This window comes from Nycticebus coucang, chromosome 6 (genome assembly GCF_027406575.1).
Source record: "Nycticebus coucang isolate mNycCou1 chromosome 6, mNycCou1.pri, whole genome shotgun sequence".
Classification (NCBI taxonomy): Eukaryota; Metazoa; Chordata; class Mammalia; order Primates; family Lorisidae; genus Nycticebus; species Nycticebus coucang.
In genome coordinates, this window is record NC_069785.1 from 112,831,527 (window position 1) to 112,853,757 (window position 22,231).

A 22,231-nucleotide genomic window follows, 5' to 3' on the forward strand; every position below is an offset into this window, starting at 1 on the left:
GGGTGGCACCTGTGGCTCAGTGAGTAGGGCGCCAGCCACATATACTGAGGGTGGCGACTTCAAACCCAGCCCCGGCTGAACTGCAACCAAAAAATAGCTGGGTGTTGTTGTGGGCACCTGTAGTCCCAGCTTCTTGAGAGGCTGAGGCAGGAGAATCACAGAAGCCCAAGAGCTAGAGGTTGCTGTGAGTCCTGTGACATCATGGCACTCTACCGAAGGTGGTAAAGTCAGACTCTGCTCTACAAAAAAAAAAAAAAAAGTTATTTTGTTTTAGGAGATAAAAAGTCGATCACCACCCTCTTCAGGGTTGAAAAGTTTCAGCAGAGAGATCTGCAGTCCTTTTAATATTCTTCGCCTTGTAGGTAATAGATTTCTTACGTCTGACTGCTTTCAGAATTTTCTCCTTCATATTTACTTTAGTGAAATTAATTATAATATGCTTGGTGGATCACTTATTCGGATTGAGTCATGCTGTAGTTTTGAAACTGTCTGCTATCTGAATTTCAGAATCTCTTGGCATGTTTGGAAAATTCTCTTTCATAATTTCATGGAGAAGGGCCTCAGTGCCTTGCAAGGCCACTTCATCACTTTCAGGGATTCCAATGAGGTGGATATTAGCCTTCTTCAAATTATCCCAGACCTCTCTGAGAGAATTATCTGTCTTTGTTCTCCATTTCTCTTCCTCTTTGAGGGTTTGGGAGTGTTCAAAAGCTTTGTCTTCAATGTCAAAAATCCTTTCTTCTGCTTGCTCCACTCTGTTACCAAGGGATTCTACTGTATTGTTCAGACCTTTCAGGCTGCAAATTCTTGCTTCGGTGCATCAAAATCTTTGGTGGTTTTGTGTTTAAATTTGTTAAATTCTTGAGACAAATTTGAATTTCTCCTTGAATTTCTAATTCTGACTTTTGAATTGCTCTTCGAATTTCTAATTGCAAATTTTCCTCCATTCTATTAATCTTGTTTGCAATCCAAATTCTGAATTTGATTTTTGACATCTCAGCCAGCTGTTTATGAATGGAATCTTCAGTTACACCTGCCATATCTTTCCTGGGGGAGTGGGGGGGGGTTGATTTATTCTGGATAGTCATGTTACCAGAGATTTTCTGCTGATTGTGCACCATGATTATTTTACAGCATTGACTTTTCCCTGGAGCTTTGTCGAGGAACTCATACAGTGCTATAGCCTGAGAAACTGGGGACCTATTTGGTGTGGTGGGGCTAAGTGGTTCTGTCTTGTTTTCAGTTGGTCTCTGTCTGACCCTAGTGAAACAGTTACTCTGGGTTGAAGTCTCAGCTGTGGAGAAATCCCAGCAATTAAGTCACCCTGCTTCTCACAGGCAACAATTGGAAAAGGAAAATCAAACCTTCCTACAACCACACACTGAGGGCACCACTTGAATAGTCTTCGGGTGATTGGCTTAGTTCAAAAGGTCCAAATCAATTGTCTCAGTCAGCACCTATCTCAGGTGGGAGAGCTTAAAAGTTCTCTGGCAACTGGATCACAGGGGTCTGTTGACAACTCAAATATTTTGAACTCTGCTCATTTGTCTGTGGGACACTCTGAGCAGTTCTCATCGGCGAGGGGACTCCCATCTGCTTGGTGATGGATTTAGTACCTTTTGTTTGTATCCTTGGGATCTCAGCTTATCTCAGAGTGGTTGATGTGCATTCTTCATCCTTCTCTCTTGGTGCAGGTATAATACACCACGTTACTTGCTAAATTTCTGTCTTTTAACTCTCCTTCTGGATGGGAGCCTCTGTGGAAAGCTTGCTTCAGTCAGCTATCTTGTCTCTGCCTCTGAGAATAGTTTCTTTGGAGTCGAAGCTTGCCTCAGCAGGGAAGATGAGCAATTATCTATCTCATCTCTCAGCTCAGCTCCCCTCCTGCAGCTTTGGTGGGTTCTTTCTGGTCATTATCTCTCCCTCCAGACTGGGGCTTCTATTGATAGCTGGCTCCAATTAGAAAATCGTCCCCACTTCCCCCTTGTTCTTGTTAAATGTGAAAATTGGAGTTAGGGAAAATAGCCAACCCAAGAAATTAGGAAAACACCAAACTCATTGAGACCAAATGAGCAAATAAAGAAATAAAAAGGCTACAAGACACACAAGCTCACAGATGCACAAACAATCAGAAACACAGAGACATACAGACAGCAACAACAAAAAAACTACAATAAAAATAATGATAATCCTAAAATAATTGAAAAAAGGTAAAAAACAAACAAATAACACAAGGAAACAAACAAAAACCCTCTAAAAATTTGATGTAAGCACTCTCAGAAACCATAAGAAGGGAAGAAGAGGAAGAGAGAAGGGAAAAAAAGTGGTGTTCATATAAAAGTTAAAAAAGAAGAAAGAAAAAGTTAAAAATAGAAAAAATAAAAATATATATGTAAAAAAATAACAATAAAAATGTTAACAATAGCTCCTCCAAGAAAATGATGAGAAGAAAAAAAAGGCATCAACCACAAAAATATTATTCTTACATATATGTAGAAATATACATCTATATGTGTGACGTAGGGATCAACTTTTGTAGGAATATATTTATAATGCAATATACTTTCTGGACACCAGTTGGCGCTGTGAGTGGTTCCCAGGATTATACCTAGTTCACAGTTTACACTGTTACCACGGTAACCACCCTATGTGGCAAAGTGCCATTTTGGAGTTTCTGTAAAAGTTTATTATCTAATTATTGTACAACCTCACCTGCTCTGTTTCAGACAGTACTCCTATCTGACCTCCCAACTTGGTGCAAGAGTCCACACTTCACAAATCTTTCCACTCTGCTCCCACATTCTCCAGTAAACTGGCAACTGCAATTGGCTGTGGGGGAGGGTGCTGGCTGCCACTGGTTTTAGCTGCTGCCGGCTCCTGCGGCTGCAGTGCACGGAGACCTTATCCCCAGTTTTTGTGGCTCAGAGTCTCACTTTTGAATCTGGACGTTTGAGTCCGGCCACATGCCAGTTTCCCACACAGCCTGAACTGCCAGCCCACACCAATATTCCGCACCAGGAATGGTCTCGTCTATTTAATCATTCCTGTTGTTCTGGGGAAAGTTGTCTGCCATTTCAGATAATTCAAAATGTCTGTTTCCCAGGTGGGATCCCTTCCCTTCAATTTTCCTTTGGGTTGCTCAGCCCCTTGTGGCTCTGAGCAGGACCCCTTTCGGGTCACCAAACTCGGCTCAAGAATAAATTTTCGTCAATTGGGTTTTGCCAGGAATTGCAAGCTGCTGTCCTCCGTGAGGGAGGGGCCTACCAGCCAGCATGGCTAAGCAGGGAAAATCTCTACAACAGATTCCGTAGTTTTAAATTACACCTCATATACAGCAATCCACCAACTCTCTGCGCGTCTCCAGCTATCTGTCCACACCAATAATCCATGCAGGGAAAAAGTCCAGACCCCCCTTCCTCTCACCTGATGACTTGGGAGAGCTGGGCTACACATCTGTCCCGTCTGCCATCATGCTCTGCCTCTATGGTAGGTCATAGTCGGAGATTTTAACACTCCTTTGGCAATGTTGGATAGATCTTCCCATAAATAGCTAAGCAAAGAAATTTTAGATTTAAACTTAACCATTCAACATTTGGATTTAACAGACATCTACAGAACATTTCATACTAACAAAACTGAATACACATTCTTCCCATCAGCCCACAGAACATACTCCAAAATTGATCACATCTTAAGTTAGAAGTCTAACCTCAGCAAATTTAAAAGAATAGTAATTATTCCTTGCATCTTTTCCAACCATCATGGAATAAAAGTTGAACTCAGTAACAAAAGGAATCTGCATACTCATACAAAAACATAGAAGCTAAATAACCCTATGCTGAATGACAGCTGGATCATAGACAAGATTAAGAAGGAAATTACCAAATTTTTCTAACAAAATAATAATGAAGACATGAATTATCAGAACCTCTGGGATACCACAAAGGCAGTCCTAAGAGGGAAATTTTTAGCACTGCAAGCCTTCCTCAAGAGAATGGAAAGAGAGGAAGTTAACTACTTAATGGGACATCTCAAGCAACTGGAAAAGGAAGAACATTCCAAGCCCAATCCCAGTAGAAGAAAAGAAATAACCAAAATTAGAGCAGAATTAAATGAAATTGAAAATGAAAGAATTATACAACAGATCAATAAATCAAAAAGTTGGTTTTCTGAAAAGGTCAATAAAATAGATAAACCTTTGGCTAACCTAACCATGAAAAAAAGAGTAAACTCTCTAATTTCATCAATCAGAAATGGTAATGATGAAGGGCAGTGCCTGTGGCTCAAAGGAGTAGGGTGCTGGCCCATATACCGAAGGCGGCAGCTTAGACCCAGCTAACAACTGCAGAAATGGTAATGATGAACTAACAATAGACTCCTCAGAAATTCAAAAAATCCTTAATGAATATTACAAAAAACTTTATTCTCAGAAATGTGAAAATCTGAAGGAAATTGACCAATACTTGGAAGCACACCACTTCCCAAGACTTAGCCAGAATCAAGTGGAAATGTTGAACAGGCCCATATCAAGTTCTGAAATAGCATCAAACATACAAAATCTCCCTATAAAGAAAAGCCCAGAACCAGATGGCTTCACCTCACAATGCTACCAAACCTTTAAAGAGGAATTAGTATCTATATTACTCAACCTTTTCCAAAATATAGAAAAAGAAGGAATACTACCCACACATTCTATGAAGCAAACATAACCTTGATCCTCAAACCAAGAAAAGACCCAACAAGAAAAGAAAATTATAGACCAATGTTACTAATGAATATCAATGCAAAAATATTCAACAAGATCATAACAAACAGAACCCAGGAACACATCAAACAAATTATACACCATGACCAAGTGGGTTATATTCCAGGGTCTCAAGCCTGGTTCAATATCCGTAAATCCATAAGTATAATTCAGCACGTACACCAATTAAAACACAAAGACCATATGATTCTCGCAATTGATACAGAGAAAGGTTTTTATAATATCTAGCAGCATCCTATCTTGATCAGAACACTTAAGAAAATTGATATAGAAAGGACATTTCTTAAACTGATAGAGGCCATCTACAGCAAACCCACTGCCAATATTGTATTGAATGGAGTTAAATTGAAATCATTTCCACTCAGATCAGGAACCAGACAAGGTTGCCCACTGTCTCCACTGCTTTTTAACATTGTAATGGAAGTCTTAGCCATCGCAATCAGGCAAGAAAAAGTGATGAAGGGTATCCATGTAGGGTCAGAAGAGATCAAACTTTCATTCTTCACAGATGATATGATTTTATATCTGGAAAATACCAGGGATTCCACTACAAAACTCTTTGAAGTGATCAAGGAATACAGCAGTGTCTCAGGTTATAAAATCAACACTCATAAATCTGTAGTCTTTATATATGCCAACAATAGTCAAGCTGAAAAAACAGTCAAGGACTCTATTCCATTCACAGTAGTGCCAAAGAAGATGAAATCTTTGGGAGTTTATTTAACAAAGGACGTGAAAGATATCTATAAAAAGAACTATGAAACTCTAAGAAAAGAAATAGCTGATGATGTTAACAAATATAAAAACATACCCTGCTCATGGCTGGGAAGAATCAATATTGTTAAAATGTCCATACTACCCAAAGCAATATACAATTTTAGTGCAATTCCTATTGAAGTCCACTGTCACGCTTTAAAGATTTCAAAAAAATAATACTTCGTTTTATATGGAATCAGAAAAAAACTTCACTAGCCAAGACATTACTCAGAAATAAAAACAATGCAAGAGGAATCAACTACCAGACCTCATAGTATACTATAAATCGATAGTAATCAAAACAGCATGGTACTGGCACAAAAACAGAGAGGTAAATGTATGGAAAAGAATAGAGAACCAAGAGATGAACCCAGCTACTTATCATTATTTGATCTTTGACAAGCCAGTTAAAACATTCAGTGGGGAAAAGATTCCCTATTTAACAAATGGTGTTGGGTGAACTGGCTGGCGACCTGTAAAAGACTGAAACTGGACCCACACCTCTCACCATTAACTAGGATAGACTTTCACTGGATTAAAGATTTAAACTTAAGACATGAAACTATAAAAATACTAGAAGAGAGTATAGGGAAAACTCTTGAAGAAATCATCCTGGGAGAATATTTAATGAGGAGGACCCCCCAGGCAATTGAAGCAACATCAAAAACACACTACTGGGATCTGATCAAACTAAAAAGCTTCTGCACAGCCAAGAACACAGTAAGTAAAGCAAGTAGACATCCCTCAGAATGGGAGAAGATATTTGCAGGTTATGTCTCCAACAAAGGTTTAATAACCAGAAACCACAGAAAACGCAAATGTATTAGCAAGAAAAGAACAAATGATCCCATCGCAGGCTGGGCAAGGGACTTGAAGAGAAACTTGTCTGAAGAAGACAGGCGCATGGCCTACAGACACATGAAAAAACGCTCATTATCCTTAATCATCAGAGAAATGCAAATCAAAACTACTTTGAGATATCATCTAACTCCAGTAAGAATAGTGCACGTCACAGAATCCCAAAACCAGAGATGTTGGCGTGGATGTGGAGAAAAGGGAACACTTCTACACTGCTGGAATGAAAACTAATACATTCCTTTTGGAAAGATGTTTGGAGAACACTTAGAGATCTAAAAATATACCTGTCATTCAATCCTACAATTCCTCTAGTAGGTATATATCCAGAACACCAAAAATCACATTATAACAAAGACATATGTACCAGAGTGTTTATTGCAGCCCAATTCATAATTGCTAAGTCATGGAAGAAGCCCAAGTGCCCATCGACCCATGAATGTATCAATAAATTGTGGCATATGTACACCATGGAATATTATGCAGCCTTAAAAAAGATGGAGACTTTACCTCTTACATGTTTACATGGATGGAGCTGGAAATATTCTTTTTAGCAAAGGGTCTCAAGAATGGAAGAAAAAGTATCCAATGTACTCAGTCTTACTATGAAACCAATTTAGAACTTTCTTATGAAAGCTATAGCCCAATTATAGCTCCAAAAGAAGGGGAAAGGGGAGAGGAAGAAGAGGGGATAGGAGAGGATGGGTAGAGGGCGAGTAATTGGTGGGACCACAGCTACGGTGCATCTTACAAGGGTACTTGTGAAATTTACTAGGTGTAGAATATAAATGTCTTAACACAATAACTAAAAAAATGCCGTGAAGGCTGTGTTTGATGAAAACACAGTTTGATGAAAACATTTCAAATTGTATATAAAACCAGCACATTGTACCCCACGATTGCATTAATGTACACAGCTATGATTTAATAAAAAAAAAAGAAAGAAAGAAACTCAAGGGAGAAAAGTAAGAACCCAAGACTTTCTAACTAGCTAAGCTGTCCTTCAAGTATTGAAAGTACTGAAAAACATTTTGAAAAAGGCAGTGACTCTGGGAATATTTCACCCACACATTCCTTCTAATGAAGGGATACTTTGGCAGAAAGATGAAGGATGAGCACTTATTAAATGTAATTTTAGTTCTACATCTAAACAGAGTGAGATAAATATGAAAGAATAGAACATAAATGTCTTGATAATGCAAATGAAAAAGAAAAACAGAATAAACTCACTGATTTCTGTATAGATTATGAATGGGTGTCAAAGGGTAGAAGCTTTTGGAAACTTTTTTTGACATAACTTTTTCAAACTAAAAAATTACTTGTTTCTGTTTATTGTACCTTGAAGGAGTTTGTCTTTCTTAAAAATTGTCAGAGGATGAAAAAATCAGCTATACAATGCAAAGGTGTACAAAGGCTGGCATTTACATGCATAACATATTCTTAGAAATCTTAAAGAAAATAAAAAGCAAAATGTTAATTAAACTTGGAATCTGATTTGAAAGTATAATGTATTGGAGCTGTGGAATAGAGATTATATATATATATTTTTTTTTTGTAGAGACAGAGTCTCACTTTATGGCCCTCAGTAGAGTGCCGTGGCCTCACACAGCTCACAGCAACCTCCAACTCCTGGGCTTAAGTGATTCTCCTGCCTCAGCCTCCCAAGTAGCTGGGACTACAGGCGCCCGCCACAAAGCCCTGCTATTTTTTTGTTGCAGTTTGGCCAGGGCCGGGTTTGAACCCGTCACCCTCGGTATATGGGGCCGGCGCCCTACCGACTGAGCCACAGGCGCCGCCCGAATAGAGATTATATTTAAAGGATAAAATATAAAACCAGATAGTTAACACTAGTGCATTGAATGAAACCAATGATTATTTGAATAAAGCAAGAATGCTGGGCGCACCTATGGCTCAGTGTGTAGGGCATTGGCCCCATATACCAAGGGTGGCAGGTTTGAACCTGGTCCCGGCCAAACTGCAACAACAACAACAAAATATTCCAGGGTTATGGTGGGCACCTGTGGTCCCAGGTACTTAAGAGGCTGAGGCAAGAGAATCGCCTAAGCCCAAGAGCTAGAGGTTGCTGTGAGCTGTGACACCATAGCACCCTACAAAGGAGGGTGGCAAACTGAGACTCTGCCTCTAAAAAAAAAAATTAAAAAAAAGCAAGAATGCTAATGTTACCTAGTTATTTAATTATAGCCTCTATGGACCCCAGAAAGAACGGGTAACAATTACCTCATGTCAGATTTGTGTATTTCTAAGATCCAGTTTTTCTATATGTGAGCATAAATTTTTGCTCAGTTTCTGACCTAACTATGGACTGCTATGGTGTAAATTGTTAATAGATGGCTTATAAACACAAAAGAAACACCAAAATAATGTAAGGGGAAGAGAACTTTTGGTTTGGGGACATGTACTCCTGCACTTACAACATCAGGAAAGCAGATGACCACTCGTTTGGTTCTCTGCAAAAGCAAGAGCAATATAAAAATCACTGAAGTCAGGGTGGCACCTATAGCTCAAAGGAGTAGGGTGCTGGCCCCATGTGCTGAAGGTGGCAGGTTCAAACCCAGCGCTGGCCAAAAACTGGAAAAAAAAAAAGAAAAAAATTAAAAAAAAATCACTGAAGTCTGACTTCAAAGCAAATGCCAAAAACGTTTCTTACAACAGTATAAACGTTGCAATGGTGAAAAAGAAAATGTAATCTGACTAAAGTTAGAAATACTGCAGTTTTAAGGTCAAGATGTAATGGCAAACTGAAAATAATTTCCCCTCAAGAAAATAAAGTCCCGGGTGGCGCCTGTGGCTCAAAGGAGTAGGGCGCCCACCCCTTATACTGGAGGTGGCAGGTTCAAACACAGCCCTGGCCAAAAACTGAAAAAAAAATTTTTAAATTAATTAATTAATAAAAGAAAATAAAGTCCCATATTGTTCATAAATATCTGGGAACTTCACTAATTAATAATTATTATTAATAATTTGGAGATCAGAGATATGACAATGTTTTTCCAAATTGTAAGGGAATTTTGGTCTAGATCTGGTTGCTGGTGATACAAAGGTCCAATTATTATGATAATAAAGATTGCCACGGAAGAAGGAATTTTTAAACATCTTGTCAGGAGAACAGGAGAAGCTGCCTCAAATCCAACGCCCAGTCTATTGGAGATCATGGGGTTTTATTTGATTTACTACTTATTTATTTTTTTTGAGACAGAGCTTCAAGCTGTCATCCTTGGTAGAGTGCCATGGCATCAGAGCTCACAGCAACCTCCAACTCCTGGGCTTAGGCAATTCTCTTGCCTTAGCCTCCCAAGCAGCTGGGACTACAGGCGCCCGCCACAAGGCCCACCTATTCTTTGCTGCAGTTTGGCCGGGGCCGGGTTTTAACCCGCCACCCTCGGTATATGGGGCCGGCGCCCCACCCTCTGAGCCACAGGCACCTACCTATTTATTTATTTTTTGAGGCAGTCTCACTCCGTTGCCCTGGGTGGAGTGCCGTGGTTGCCTCAGCTTCTCCAGTACCTGGGACTACAGGTGTGCTCCACTACTTCCACCAAGCTAGTTTTTCTATTTTTTAGTGGAGTTGGAGTCTCCCTCTTGCTCAGGCTGGTTTTGAACTCCTGAGCTCAAGCAATCCACTTGCCTCAGCCTCCTAGAGTGTTAGTGATACCGGAATTTCGCTATTCAGTAGGTTCTTGGTCTCAGTGATTTGAAGAATGAATCCACGGACCACAGATCAGTGGTAAGACAGGATTTATTTACAGAAAAGAATACAGGAGCTCTGGAAATGATTATGGCGTTTTTTTTTTTACAAGGCCAGTACACAGTTCAGTGATGACTGGTTACAGTCTGCTACATTTAAAAAATGACTGCTTTAACCTTTTGTGAGGAAAGGCGATAAGGGAAGGAAGTCTTTCTGGTGCTGCAAGACATTGACAAGAAAAAAAAAGTTGTATTTGCATGTTACATGATTCAGGTCTCACAACTCACATACTCTTCAAGGCTTGAAATTGGAATTATTTTCACACATAGAAGGTAACTGAAACAAACGTTTACTGAGGTTAGTTTTGAATCATTATAAAATTCATAATGTAAAAGTTCAGTTGAGGCCATCCTGCCACTAAATATTCAAATATTCAAAAATAGTGAGCAATTTTTTTAAAAAAATAAATTATTGACTTTTTCTTCTTTTTTAGAGACAGGATTTCATTATTTTGCCCAGGCTGGCCTTGAACTCCTTGAAACTAAGCAATGAATAATATTCAATGGGACATCAGTGCATGACATTGAGCTAAAAACATTATAGTTGCCCCTGTAAATTTTAGTATGGCCTTCTTTTCTGAATTTTGGTCTATATTTGTAGCAGTAGTTATCAGGCACATTTCAAAATCCTTTTTAGTTCTTTAGAAACCTTGTCAATATTAATTGGCAGTGGAGAATATATATTTTTAAAATTAAAATGTGTTAAAAACTATTTAGTGTCCTTAATGTCACAACTGAAAGCCTGTCTAAGGGTAGTTTCTATAGAAAACAAGGTATTAGAACAAATAAACATTGAAACCATTGTAAAGATGTCATTTCATGTGCTCAAGATATGAACTATTTTTATTAAAAATTATAAAATCCTAATGACTTGGAATGTGATATTGAATTACCAATTATGACTAAGATTTGAGTTGTCTATTTTTTACGTTAAAAATTTGATTTACATAACAAAGAAAATAACTTCTATTGAAAGTTCTATTTTGTTCTCTGGGTATTCTTTGTTCTTATTTCTTGGATAAAATGCTTTCTTTTAAAAATATTAACTGACTTTTTTTGAAGATTGCTTTTGGTCTGTGCATTGGTTTATTAATTTTGGCTTAAAACATTTAAGTTGAAGGATTTCCTTAAGTGTTTGGTAGTTTTTGTTTATTTGTTCATATTCACAAGGAAGGCTGATTAGAAATAAGTGAATGGAGGTCTTATTAACTGGTAAGTTTCACTGAAGAGTGACAGAGAGGATGGTGATTTGCCGTTTTTTTTTTTTTTGGCAGCTGCCTAATTGTCATTATGTTGAGGTCTTTCACTTAGGCATTCAGTTTCCCTAGAGAAGAATGTTCCAGGTTCTTGCCTGGGATACATACGTGTCTGGGGGCTTCAGGTTTTGCAAAGTGAATTACATGTGAGGGCCTTATTATCGTGTATGTGAAAGTGCATCCATAAACAAAAACTCCTTTTTTTTTTTAATTTTTTTTTTTTGTAGAGACAGAGTCTCACTTTACTGCCTTCGGTAGGGTGCCATGATGTCACAGGACTCACAGCAACCTCCAGCTCTTGGGCTTCCGCGATTCTCCCGCCTCAGCCTCCTGAGCAACTGGGACTACAGGCGCCCGCCACAACGCCCGGCTATTTTTTGGTTGCAGTTCAGCCGGGGCTGGGTTTGAACCCTCCACCCTCGGTATATGGGGCAGGTGCCCTTACTCACTGAGCCACAGGCGCCACCCAACAAAAACACCTTTTAATAGTTTTATTATGTTTCAAAGTCCCAGGGCAGCAAATCGGCTGATCAGAACTTTGTAACTTTCTGTTGCACTGGCACATTCTCTTTTGAATATTTTTTTCCCCTGGAAACGGGAACCTCCTTAAAGCCGTGAGATAACTACAAAGACTTGAACTTAGCCTCTGTGTTCAGAGAAGGTAAGATCAGAGACACGCTACCATAGATGGTGCCCACGGACCTGCTGAACAACCTACTTCCTGCATCCCACCTGTTCACAAGGCTGAAATAAGTAGGGGACCTGAGGCCTTGGGACTAGACATGGCCTTCTGGATACTTGAGTGTCAGTCCTTTTGACTGAATCCAACTTTTACAGAACAAATCCTTTTAATAATGGAGTTTGTTCTGTGAGGTTTGGATTGGGGCCAACGGGCCACACACTCAGGAATCTGCAGGGCCATATGAGGCCTGGAAGCTGCAGGTTCCCCACCTAACTCATTATTCTATTAAAGTCTCTGCCCTGGAAGAGACTTATCTATCATTTTTAAATCATGTGAAGTATGTGCTAATGTGACTTCTCACTGTGCTTGTGTGCCCTACACTCAGTCCCAAATATGCAATGATACTCATTTATTTCGTGCGTTAGTCAATTCACCCCCAGAAAAAGTCCTGACCCAGTTAGTCAGGATGGGCAGTCTATTCCTCCCATCTCTGGGTTCACACATCCTCCACAATAAATGTCTTTTCTCCCTTGACAATCCTCATTGTCTCAGGAACTGGGGGAGCAAAGCTTTCCATAGGAAGAGCAACCCTCTTGTAGCTTTGTTAACAAATAAAAAATACACACACACACACACTAATGTGGTAACTATGCATGTGGTAAAATACACTTAACATAAAATTTATTATTTAAATCATTTTTAAGTTTACATCTCAGTGGCATTAATCTCCAGAACTCTGTTCTTCTTGCAAAACTGAAACTCTCCACTGATAGAACAGTAACTCCCAATTCCTCCCATCCCCAGCCCTGGCAAGCACTGCTCTGCTTTTTTTCCTTATGATTTTGCCAAGTCTAAGTACGTCCAGTAAGTAGTATTCGTCCTTTGTGACTGGCTTATTTCACTTAGCATTATGTTCTCCAGGTTTACCAATGTTGTAGCGTGTGTCAGAATTTTCTTCTTCTTTTTTTTTTTTTTTTTTTGCAGTTTTTGGCCCGGGCTGGGTTTGAACCCGCCACCTCCAGCATATGGGGCTGGCGCCCTACTCTGTTGAGCCACAGGCGCTGCCCAGAATTTCCTTCTTTTTTAAGGCTGAATAATATTCCACACAAAGTATATACTGTTTTGCTCATCCATTCATCAGTTCAGCCTTTTAGCAATTGTGAAGTGCTGCTGTGAACAGGGAAGTGTAAATACCTGAGACACTGTTTTCAATTCTTTTGGCTACGCACCCAGAAGTGGACTAACTAGATCATATGTAGTTCTATTTTTAATTTTCCGAGCATATATATACTTTTATATGATCTTATATAATCGCTCCTTATTGAGCCTTCCTCTCCACCATTATCTCCTCTCCACATTTGGGAATGTGTCCCCGAATTTCCACGTTCGGGGAACGTGGAAATTCTCCAGTTCACCTCCTACCCGCTTCCTTCTTCCTAATCAGCTATCTTATGTTTGGGGGGGTTGAACACAGAGGTGGGGGTATTGATCTGGATATGTGGGGCTGGAAAAGGAATTTCAGGGCCCATTCCACATGTGAAATTTGAACCCAGTTCCTAAATTTCCATCATAACTGAGCTCTTCCCACCTCCCCATCCAGTGTGTACCCGTGGAGGCTCTAGGAGGTAAACGTGCAAAAAAAACTCTTATTAATTGAAAGCCAATTCACTTAAATGGCCAATTTGCAAATGCCTTTTCCATTACGAAATTCATTACTTTATCGTTTTGTCTTTGTAACAGCACTTTAAGGCAAGTTAAATTAGACTCTGTTCTAGGTCCGTTACTGCTGTATCTAGAGTACGAAGGACCCAGGGGAAAGGGAAAACTCTAGAGGGGCATAGAAGCATATAATTTTAATTCCTAGGGATGTACACTGCGGAGGACACAAATCAGAAGTCATTAGCTGTTTGATTTAGGGGAAATCCTTAGGCAGAAATGTCCGAAACGAGGATCATAATTATTACTCCCAGACTGCACGCGCGTACACGCACGCTCACGAAGGACTCGGGAAGCTCAATTCAGGGCTACTGAGAAATAGCCCTTCGGCATGTGACATCACCAGCAAGAACAACCACTGCGCATGCGTTCTTTTAAAGAGCCCGCACGCTCCGGCAACCGCTCAGTCCGTCCTCTTTCTCAGCCGGTTCCACCCCAGTTTCCCGAGACTGCTCCTCCCTGCGGAAGCCAAATGTCCAATCATCGCCCACCTTTTCCCTGGCGTCATTGGCACGTACCCCGGCTTCTACAGCTCAGGGGCGGGCTTTGTGTTTGCGCATGCGCCAGCGACCGCTTTTCCCACGCTGGTTCCGCGAGCTTGGCCTTAGGAGTCGCGTGTCTGGGTGCCATCCAGGTTGTGCCCGCTGCCGTGATGGGCAAAACTGCTGATTTCCGGGGTTCGGGACCCCGACCCGACCCAGTGCGGAGCTTCAATCGCTGGAAGAAAAAACACAGCCACAGGCAAAACAAAAAGAAGCAGTTGAGGAAGCAGTTAAAGAAACCCGAGTGGCAGGTGGAGCGCGAGGGTATCAGTCGCCTTATGCAGAACTATGAGAAGGTGAGACGCTGGGGAGGGGGCGCGGGCTGGCGCCTGATGCGCGCAGGGTGGGCCACCAGCAGGGCGACGGTTTCGGGGGGGCACGGGGGCGACCGGTCACTGGCGAGCATGCCATTAGTCCCCTGAGCTGGAGAAGGGAGTGGGGTGGGAGTTGTCACCGAGTGCCATAGCCCGAGTCTCTGCACGGTCCTGGCCACTCTTCTGTTTTGGAAAGGATGGAAATGAAGTGTTGTACCTAGAGGTAGGGAGACTGATGCTGAAACAGTTACAGTAATAGTCACAGTAGTAATACCAATGACAATACAATATCCACATTTTTAAACACTCACCATGTGCTTTAATTATTTGACTTGATTTGAGGTAGGGATCTTAATAATCCCATTTTACTCAGGATAAAACAGGTTCTGAGAGGTTGAGAAGCTTGTCTGAACCTCTCACACTTGGTAGGTAGTGTGGAAATGGGACCTAGACCAATGTCTTTCTAATTTCAATCTCGTTGCTTTTATCCCTTAAGTCAGACTGCATCCCTCAAGATTATCATCCGTCCTTCGTCCTGTGACCATCTCATTTTCTCCATATGCTTCATGTGCCCATCCAAGAATTGGTGTAGAAAAGCTAGGTGCTGATCTCATTTGTCTTGTATCATTCCCAAATTGTAGCGGATGTTCCCACATGTATCCTTGTAGTTATCACTTGGACCTTGCGATCCTTTCTTTCCCCTTAGCTCTATCAGTTCCTCTTCTCTATTCCCCTAAATCCCATGTCTGTTGGTCTTCATTCAGCCTCTTTGCCCCCTTTTAGTGCAGGGATTTAATGGGTGAACATTTCTGTGATTAAGGTTGCCATTGTAACAACAAATTAACTACAAACTGGGTGGCTTAAGACAACAGAAATTTATTCTCTCACAGTTGTGGAGGCCTGAAATAAGTCTGAGCAAAAATCAGGGTGTCAGCAGGGCCATCCTCCTTCCAGCGGCTCCAAGGGTTCCTGGCCTTTTCTAGCTCTCTAGGCTGCTGGCATTCCTCGGGCTGTGGCTGCATAACTCCAGTCTCTGCCTGCATTGGACATGTTGCTTTCACCTGTTCTGTGTCAGTCTACCTCTGCCTTTCTTCTGTAAGGACACTTGGGAATGCATTTAGGGCCTGCCCAGATAATAGGATAATGTCCTGATTTTAAGATTTTTAATCACATCTGTAAAGTTGCTTTTGTTATGTAAGGTAAAATTCACAGGTTCCAGGGTTAGGGCATGGACATGGTTGGGGACCATTTTTTTAGTTTACCACATCCTAGTTCCATTAGGTAAGCAGACTTTTTTCTTTTTTTTTGAGGCAGAGTTCCATTTGTCACTCTTGGTAGAGTGCTGTGGGGTCATAGCTCACAGCAACCTCAAACTCTTGGGCTCGAGTAATCCTTTTGCCTCAGCTTCCCAAGTAGCTGGGACTACAGGCACCTGCCACAACACTCAGCTATTTTTTTGTAGAGATGGAGTCTTGCTCTTGCTCAGGTTGGTCTCCAACTTCTGAGCTCAGGCAGTCCACCCACCACGGCTTTCCAGAGTGCGAGAGGATTATAGGCGTGAGCCACTGTGCCAGGCCTTCTTAAATTGCTCAAGTGCTTATCTATCCACTGCTTTGTCTGAGTTCAGGCCTCATCATCTCTTGCCTGGAGCACTATAATAGTTACTGCTTACTACAGTGGTCACTGAACTTTCTGTAAATGATTGGTGAATATTTTCAGTTTTGTAGTCTTAAGGGTGGAATGGAGCTACACAAAAGCCGCCATAGCAATACTTAAATGAATGGGTATTGTGTTCCAGCAAAACTTTATTAATTAACGAAGCCGGTGGCTGATGGGCTTTGGCCCTTTGGCCTTATACCCTTCTAATTTATCCTCTTTACTTCTGCTGAAATGATTCTTTCCAAGATGAAAATACAGTCATGTACTCCTGAGCCCTTCCTTGACTCACAGTTACTTTTTAGGAGTAAATTGTCAAATACAGTGTGTCTTCAAGAGGCCATGCTATGCTTCTCTTCCGGGTACTTGGTGTTTTCACTGCTTGCGGGGGGAAGGGGGGATGCTCATCCTCCCACCCTAAGGACTTGGCTAGTTCTTCAAGATTTAGCTCAGACTTCTCTTCACAACTTCTCCAGGCAGAGTCAGGGCACAGCGTTTTGTTGATACCTTTATTATAGAATTTATCACCTGGCTGTGATGATTAGCTTCTTTATTTAATTTCTTTCTTTCTTTTTTTTTTTTTGAGACAGAGTCTCACTATGTCATCCTTGGTAGAGTACGGTGGCGTCACAGCTCAAGGCAACCTCAGGGCTTGCGCTTAAGTGATTCTCTTGCCTCAGCCTCCCAAGTAGTTGGGACTAAGGCACCTGCCACAACACATGGCTGTTTTTTTGTTGCAGTTGTTTAGCTGGCCCTGGCTGGGTTCGAACCTGCCACCCTTGGTGTATGTGGCTGGCACCATAACCACTGTGCTATGGGCGCTGAGCCTATTTAATTTCTTTATTAATTTTTCTACCAGGCCTTGATCCTCTTTAGGTCAGCACCAGTAATATACTTATTTCGCTGTGACCAGAGTTTGGCAGTATAGTGCTTGTCCTTGACTAGGTGCTCAGTCAGTGTTAGAAGCATCCAGCTTGCGGCCTGTGGGCCACATGCAGATTATTTGAGGACTGCTTTGCTTATCTGTGGTGTCGGAAATTGTGAAAAGTATGTGCGGACCTTTTCTTTTGCTCATCAGCTTTCATTGGTGTTTGTGTATTTAATATGTGGCCCAAGACAACTCTTACTCTAGCAATATGTGGCAGAAAAGAAAAAAGGTTGGATACCCCTGACCGATGTTGTTTGCTGTTAAGCTAGACCAGTGGTTCTCAACCTTTCTAATGCTGCAAACAGGTTGAGAACCGCTGGGCTAGACCTTTTCTTTCTGCTCTCTATGCCAGCACTGATCACTAACACTCATCAGACTTTGATACATGTTGACTTGCCATATCCTCGCAAGAAACAACCCTATGAAATTGTTCCTGTTATATAGGTGAGGAAACTTAAGGGCACAGCAAGGTTAAATAATTTAAGCAAAGTTAACGGCTAGTAAGTGAAAAAGGAGTTCTAGCCCATAGTCTGACACCAGAGGTTCAAGCCACCACACTTTACTGCACTGCATTTGTTGTTTTTTTTTTTTTTTTGTAGAGACAGAGTCTCACTTTATGGCTCTCGGTAGAGTGCCATGGCATCACACAGCTCACAGCAACCTCCAACTCCTGGGCTTAAGCGATTCTCTTGCCTCAGCCGCCTGAGTAGCTGGGACTATAGGCACCCGCCACAATGCCCAGCTATTTTTTGGTTGCAGTTCATCCCGGGCCGGGTTTGAACCCGCCACCCTCGGTATATGGGGCCGGCGCCTTACCGACTGAGCCACAGGCGCCGCCCTACTGCACTGCATTTATTAAACAAAAGTGATTTTCCTTAAGAGACATCGCCTTGCTCTGTCACCCAGGTTGAAATGTAGTGGCCCAACTCCAGCTCACCGTAACCTTGAACTCCTTGGGCTCAAACAGTGCACGTGCCTCAGCCTCCGTAGCTAGTACACACCACTGTGCTCTCGTAAGCTTTACATTTTTGGTGTAAAGATGAGGGTCTTGCTATGTTACCCAGGCTGGTTTCGAACTCCTTGTTTCTTTTTTTTTTTTTTTTTTTAGAGACAGAGTCTTACTTTGTTGCCCTGGGTAGAGTGCTGTGGTGTCACAGGTCACCGCAACCTCCAGCTCTTGGGCTTAGGCAATTCTCTGCCTCAGCCTCCCAAGAGGCTGGGACTACAGGCGCCTGCCACAACGCCCAGCTATTTTTTTGTTTCAGTTTGGCTGGGGCCAGGTTCGAACCCTCCACCCTCGGTATATGGGGCCGGAGCCCTACTCACTGAGCCACAGGTGCTGCCCTGAACTCCTTGTTTCAAGTGATCTTACTACCTCGGCCTCCCAAAGTGCTGGGATTATAGTCATGAGCTACCATTCCCAGCTAGTTAAACAAATATTTAAATCCTAATCTTTTTATTACGTTGAAGGAGCAACTTCCCCCCATGCCTTATGCATGCATTTTTTTTTTTTAGATTTTATAAATATTTTCTTAAGATTTGGTCAAGAAATAAATGCAGTGTCAAATCAATGGCCAGGACTAACTGTACAAGGATACAATTACTTGAATAGTAGATTTATTATTCTCCAGGTAACCAAGGTGCAGGCCCTCCCTGTATGGCTCCGCAGGTTGTACATTTGTGCATGAAACTTATTACACAAGTGATGCTCAGTAGACTCACTGGTGGAAGATTGAGCAATTTGATTCAGAAACATTTTGAAATAATTTCATAGCTTGTGCTCGCTTAGGCCTATGTAAATATATCTGGGAAAAAAATACATTCCAGGTCCTAGGGAACTGTGATGGAGGTAGGTGGGGTTCATGCTTTTTTGGCAAATGTTATAATAGTATGTACAAAGTGTTGTAGTAGTAAATAGTAAATATGTAATAGGTAATTCATGCTGTAGAGTTATAATGGGGTGTTATTAGGGAGAAAAGCTCAGTTATACTCTACTGTGCTCTTTCTAGCCAGATGACTAGAAAAGACCTTCTTCTGGATATATTACCCTTTTTTCCTGGTGATTGAGCCTGGGGCTTGGCTTGGGGAGCTGAATGTGGGCTGGACTTCAGACCCTCCACTTCAGCCTTAGAAGATGTCTTTGTTTAGTAAACAAACTGTCAGTAGTTTATGGTAGCCAGGAGTGGAGGAGCTAGTTTTTGAACGATGAATTCACCAAGTGGAAAGGATTGTCAAGGGCATTCTAGATGGAAAGAGCAACATGAGAGGTGAAAATGCACGGTGTTCTTCAAGGGAGAAAATACTCCTTGGAGGTTCTTGAGTTAGCATCAGCTGGGGTTGGAAAACAGGGTTGGCAGTAGATGGCAAATGACTTTGGAGGCTGTGGCAGGGAGAATAAAGGCCTCTTAACTATGGCTGCATTCTAACCCCTGGAAGCTGTGAATATGGTCAGTGGCAAGAGGTAAGCTGTGAATATGGTCAGTGGCAGTCCCTGTAGTAGGGTAATTAGGCTGAATTATCCAGGTGGGCCCAGTGTAGTCACAAGGGTCCTTAAATGTGGACGAGGGAGGCAGAAGTCAGTGGGAGTGATATGACAAAGATGTGAATTCTGTTGCTGGCTTTATAGATGGAAGTGGGGCGAAGAGTTAGAGGCTGCTGTGAGTTAGGAGTGCTGTGTACTACTGGCCTGGGCAACAGAGTGAGACGACGTCTCAAAAAAAACAAAACAAAAACTTTAAATTAAATGGAAGAAGGCCATAATAGCCAAGGAATGTGAACAGTCACGGGAATCTTGGAAAAGGCAAGGAAATGGACTGACCCCTAGAGTCACCAGAAAGAACGCAACTCTGCTGACACTTGGATTTTAGCTAAGCGAAACCCATTTTGGACTTATGGCCTCCAGAACTATGAGGTTAATACATTCGTGTTGGTTTAAGCGACTGTTGGTAGTAATTTGTTACCGTAGGACATTTTCATCCTACAAAGCTGTACTCAGGGACTTTATCTGGGGATAAAGTGGGAAGTTTCTGGGCGCAAATAGAGAATATATCCAAACTGCAGAAGTTTTGGAGGCTAAGAAACCAGGCAGGAGACTGTTGGTATAGTTTAGGTCATGAGTCTTCTGAGAAGCAGATGCCGAGATGGGACTGAGTGAACTAGACCTGTATGGGGGGCAGTGTCCATGAAGGCTGAAGGAAAGTGAGCAAGAATAGGAAGGGAAAGGAGGATGGAAGGGGGAGCAAGTAGGAAGAGTCTTAGACTGTGGCCGTCTCAGAAAACATTGGCCAGGCTGGTACTCCGTGTTCGAAAGTTGTCTGGGGGGAGGGCTCAAAAGTTGTGTGTGGGGGGCAGGCTGTGGTAGCTGCCAAGCCCAGCCCTGGGCTGGGAGCAGCCAAGGGAAGGCGGCTTTCCATGTGGATCTGTGGGGTGACCGACAGCTGACCCAGTCCATCAGTTATGGTTTTTGCAGCAGGAGGTCTGTGTGGTTTTGAGGGCCATCACGTTGGGGGAGTGTGTGTGTGCACACGTTGGAGGGGCTGATGGAGAACTGGGGATTGTTGTTTGAGTTCAGCAACTGTTTTCCCCTACTGCTGAGTGACTGCACCTGGGATTTGTTACTCTGTTGTAACCAGTTGTACTATATAGAAACTCCACATTCTGGTCTGGAGTGATTTAAGGCAGGTTGCTTTTCTTCTTGATTACATTCCACGAAGTTTTATACTTTTTTTCTCCAGGCATATGCACTTTACCAAGAAATAGGTATTATCAGAGTTGTAAGAAGACTAAGTGGTTAAGTATTATTTGCCCTATTCTCTCTTCTGCTTCTTCCAACTTTTCTACCAGCATTAGGAAGTCTTTGAGGACTAGTCTCCAAAATACCTGTTCTGAGTTCAGAAGAATGTACAGATTTTAGGGGGAATATGGGGATTGTGGAAAGAGGAGTGATTTTTTTTTTCTTTTTTCTAAAAAAGGGATAAAGGGAATTGGAAAGAGTTATTTTGTTTGTAGGAACCATAGCATTTCTTGCTGTGGCTTCTCAGTATTCCTTGGTAACTGAGAACCTTCTGGAGCGAAGTCAGCAGTCTTTTTATGTAAAGGGATCGGTAGTCGACGTTGGGCTTTGCAGGCCACATAGAGGAGTGGTGTAGCTATGCTGTAGTAAAACTTGGCAAAAGCAGGCAGGAAATTGGATTTGGCCTGTAGGCTGTAGTTTGCTGACCCCTGTTGAAGAGCAGCAACAGAATCAAAATTTCCTTTTCTTTCTTTGACCTCTTTTTTTAAGAGTATGGTGTATAACTTTAACAGTTTCATTTTTCTAAACCTCTCTTTAAGATGAACAGAGTTTAGGAAGATGTGCACTATTTTGTTGGGGTGACTGCCTCCCTTGTGCCGCGTCTCTGGGTTGAAGAGTTGCTGGTCGCCTGTGGGCACTCCTTTTCCTGCGAAAACAGCTTTTTAGCTAATAACACCACAAGTGCAAGGGCGGACCACACCTAACTTCAATGTTGGGAAGATCATCTTCTAATTGAGGTTCCTTGCTGGGTTAGGATATTATTTGCACAAACCCTTCTTATAATACTAGTACATTGATTCTGCTTTCTCTCCTGTGATATCTGGAATGATTTGTGGGGATTAAGATATGTTTTAATATTTGAGCTTTCAGTATTTGATGGCAGAGAGTAACCCTGCCTGGGCTACTCGAAAGAGGATGTGTAGATTGTAAAATGAAATACAACTGTCAACTCTTTATTGCCTCGAGTGTAATTTAAATCAGTGAACCTTACAAATGCAGCCTTTCCCTTTTGTGAATCATGAATAATTTGGCAGCATGTTTCCAGATCTGAGCAGAGTTTTTGCATTCAGCATCTGTAATAAAATAATTCTGAGCAGCTGAAATGAAATTCAGAAAATTGGGTTTATGCTAATAAAGAACATCATAATGAACATTTGAATAATGTAAAGTTAAAGAGCAAAATGTTACTTACTGTGCTTCAGG

General features: G+C 41.7%; 1 protein-coding gene across 1 annotated transcript in view; it reads left to right on the forward strand.

Moving 5' to 3' along the window:
* Positions 1-14,331: 14,331 nt before the first annotated feature.
* DDX10 (DEAD-box helicase 10) overlaps positions 14,332-22,231 on the forward strand; it is a 352,575-nt gene continuing 344,675 nt past the window's right edge. Inside the window, exon 1 of the mRNA XM_053594940.1 lies at positions 14,332-14,633. Within this exon, the coding sequence (XP_053450915.1) occupies positions 14,448-14,633 (186 nt within the window). The 5' untranslated portion in view covers positions 14,332-14,447. The remainder of the gene's footprint in view (positions 14,634-22,231) is intronic.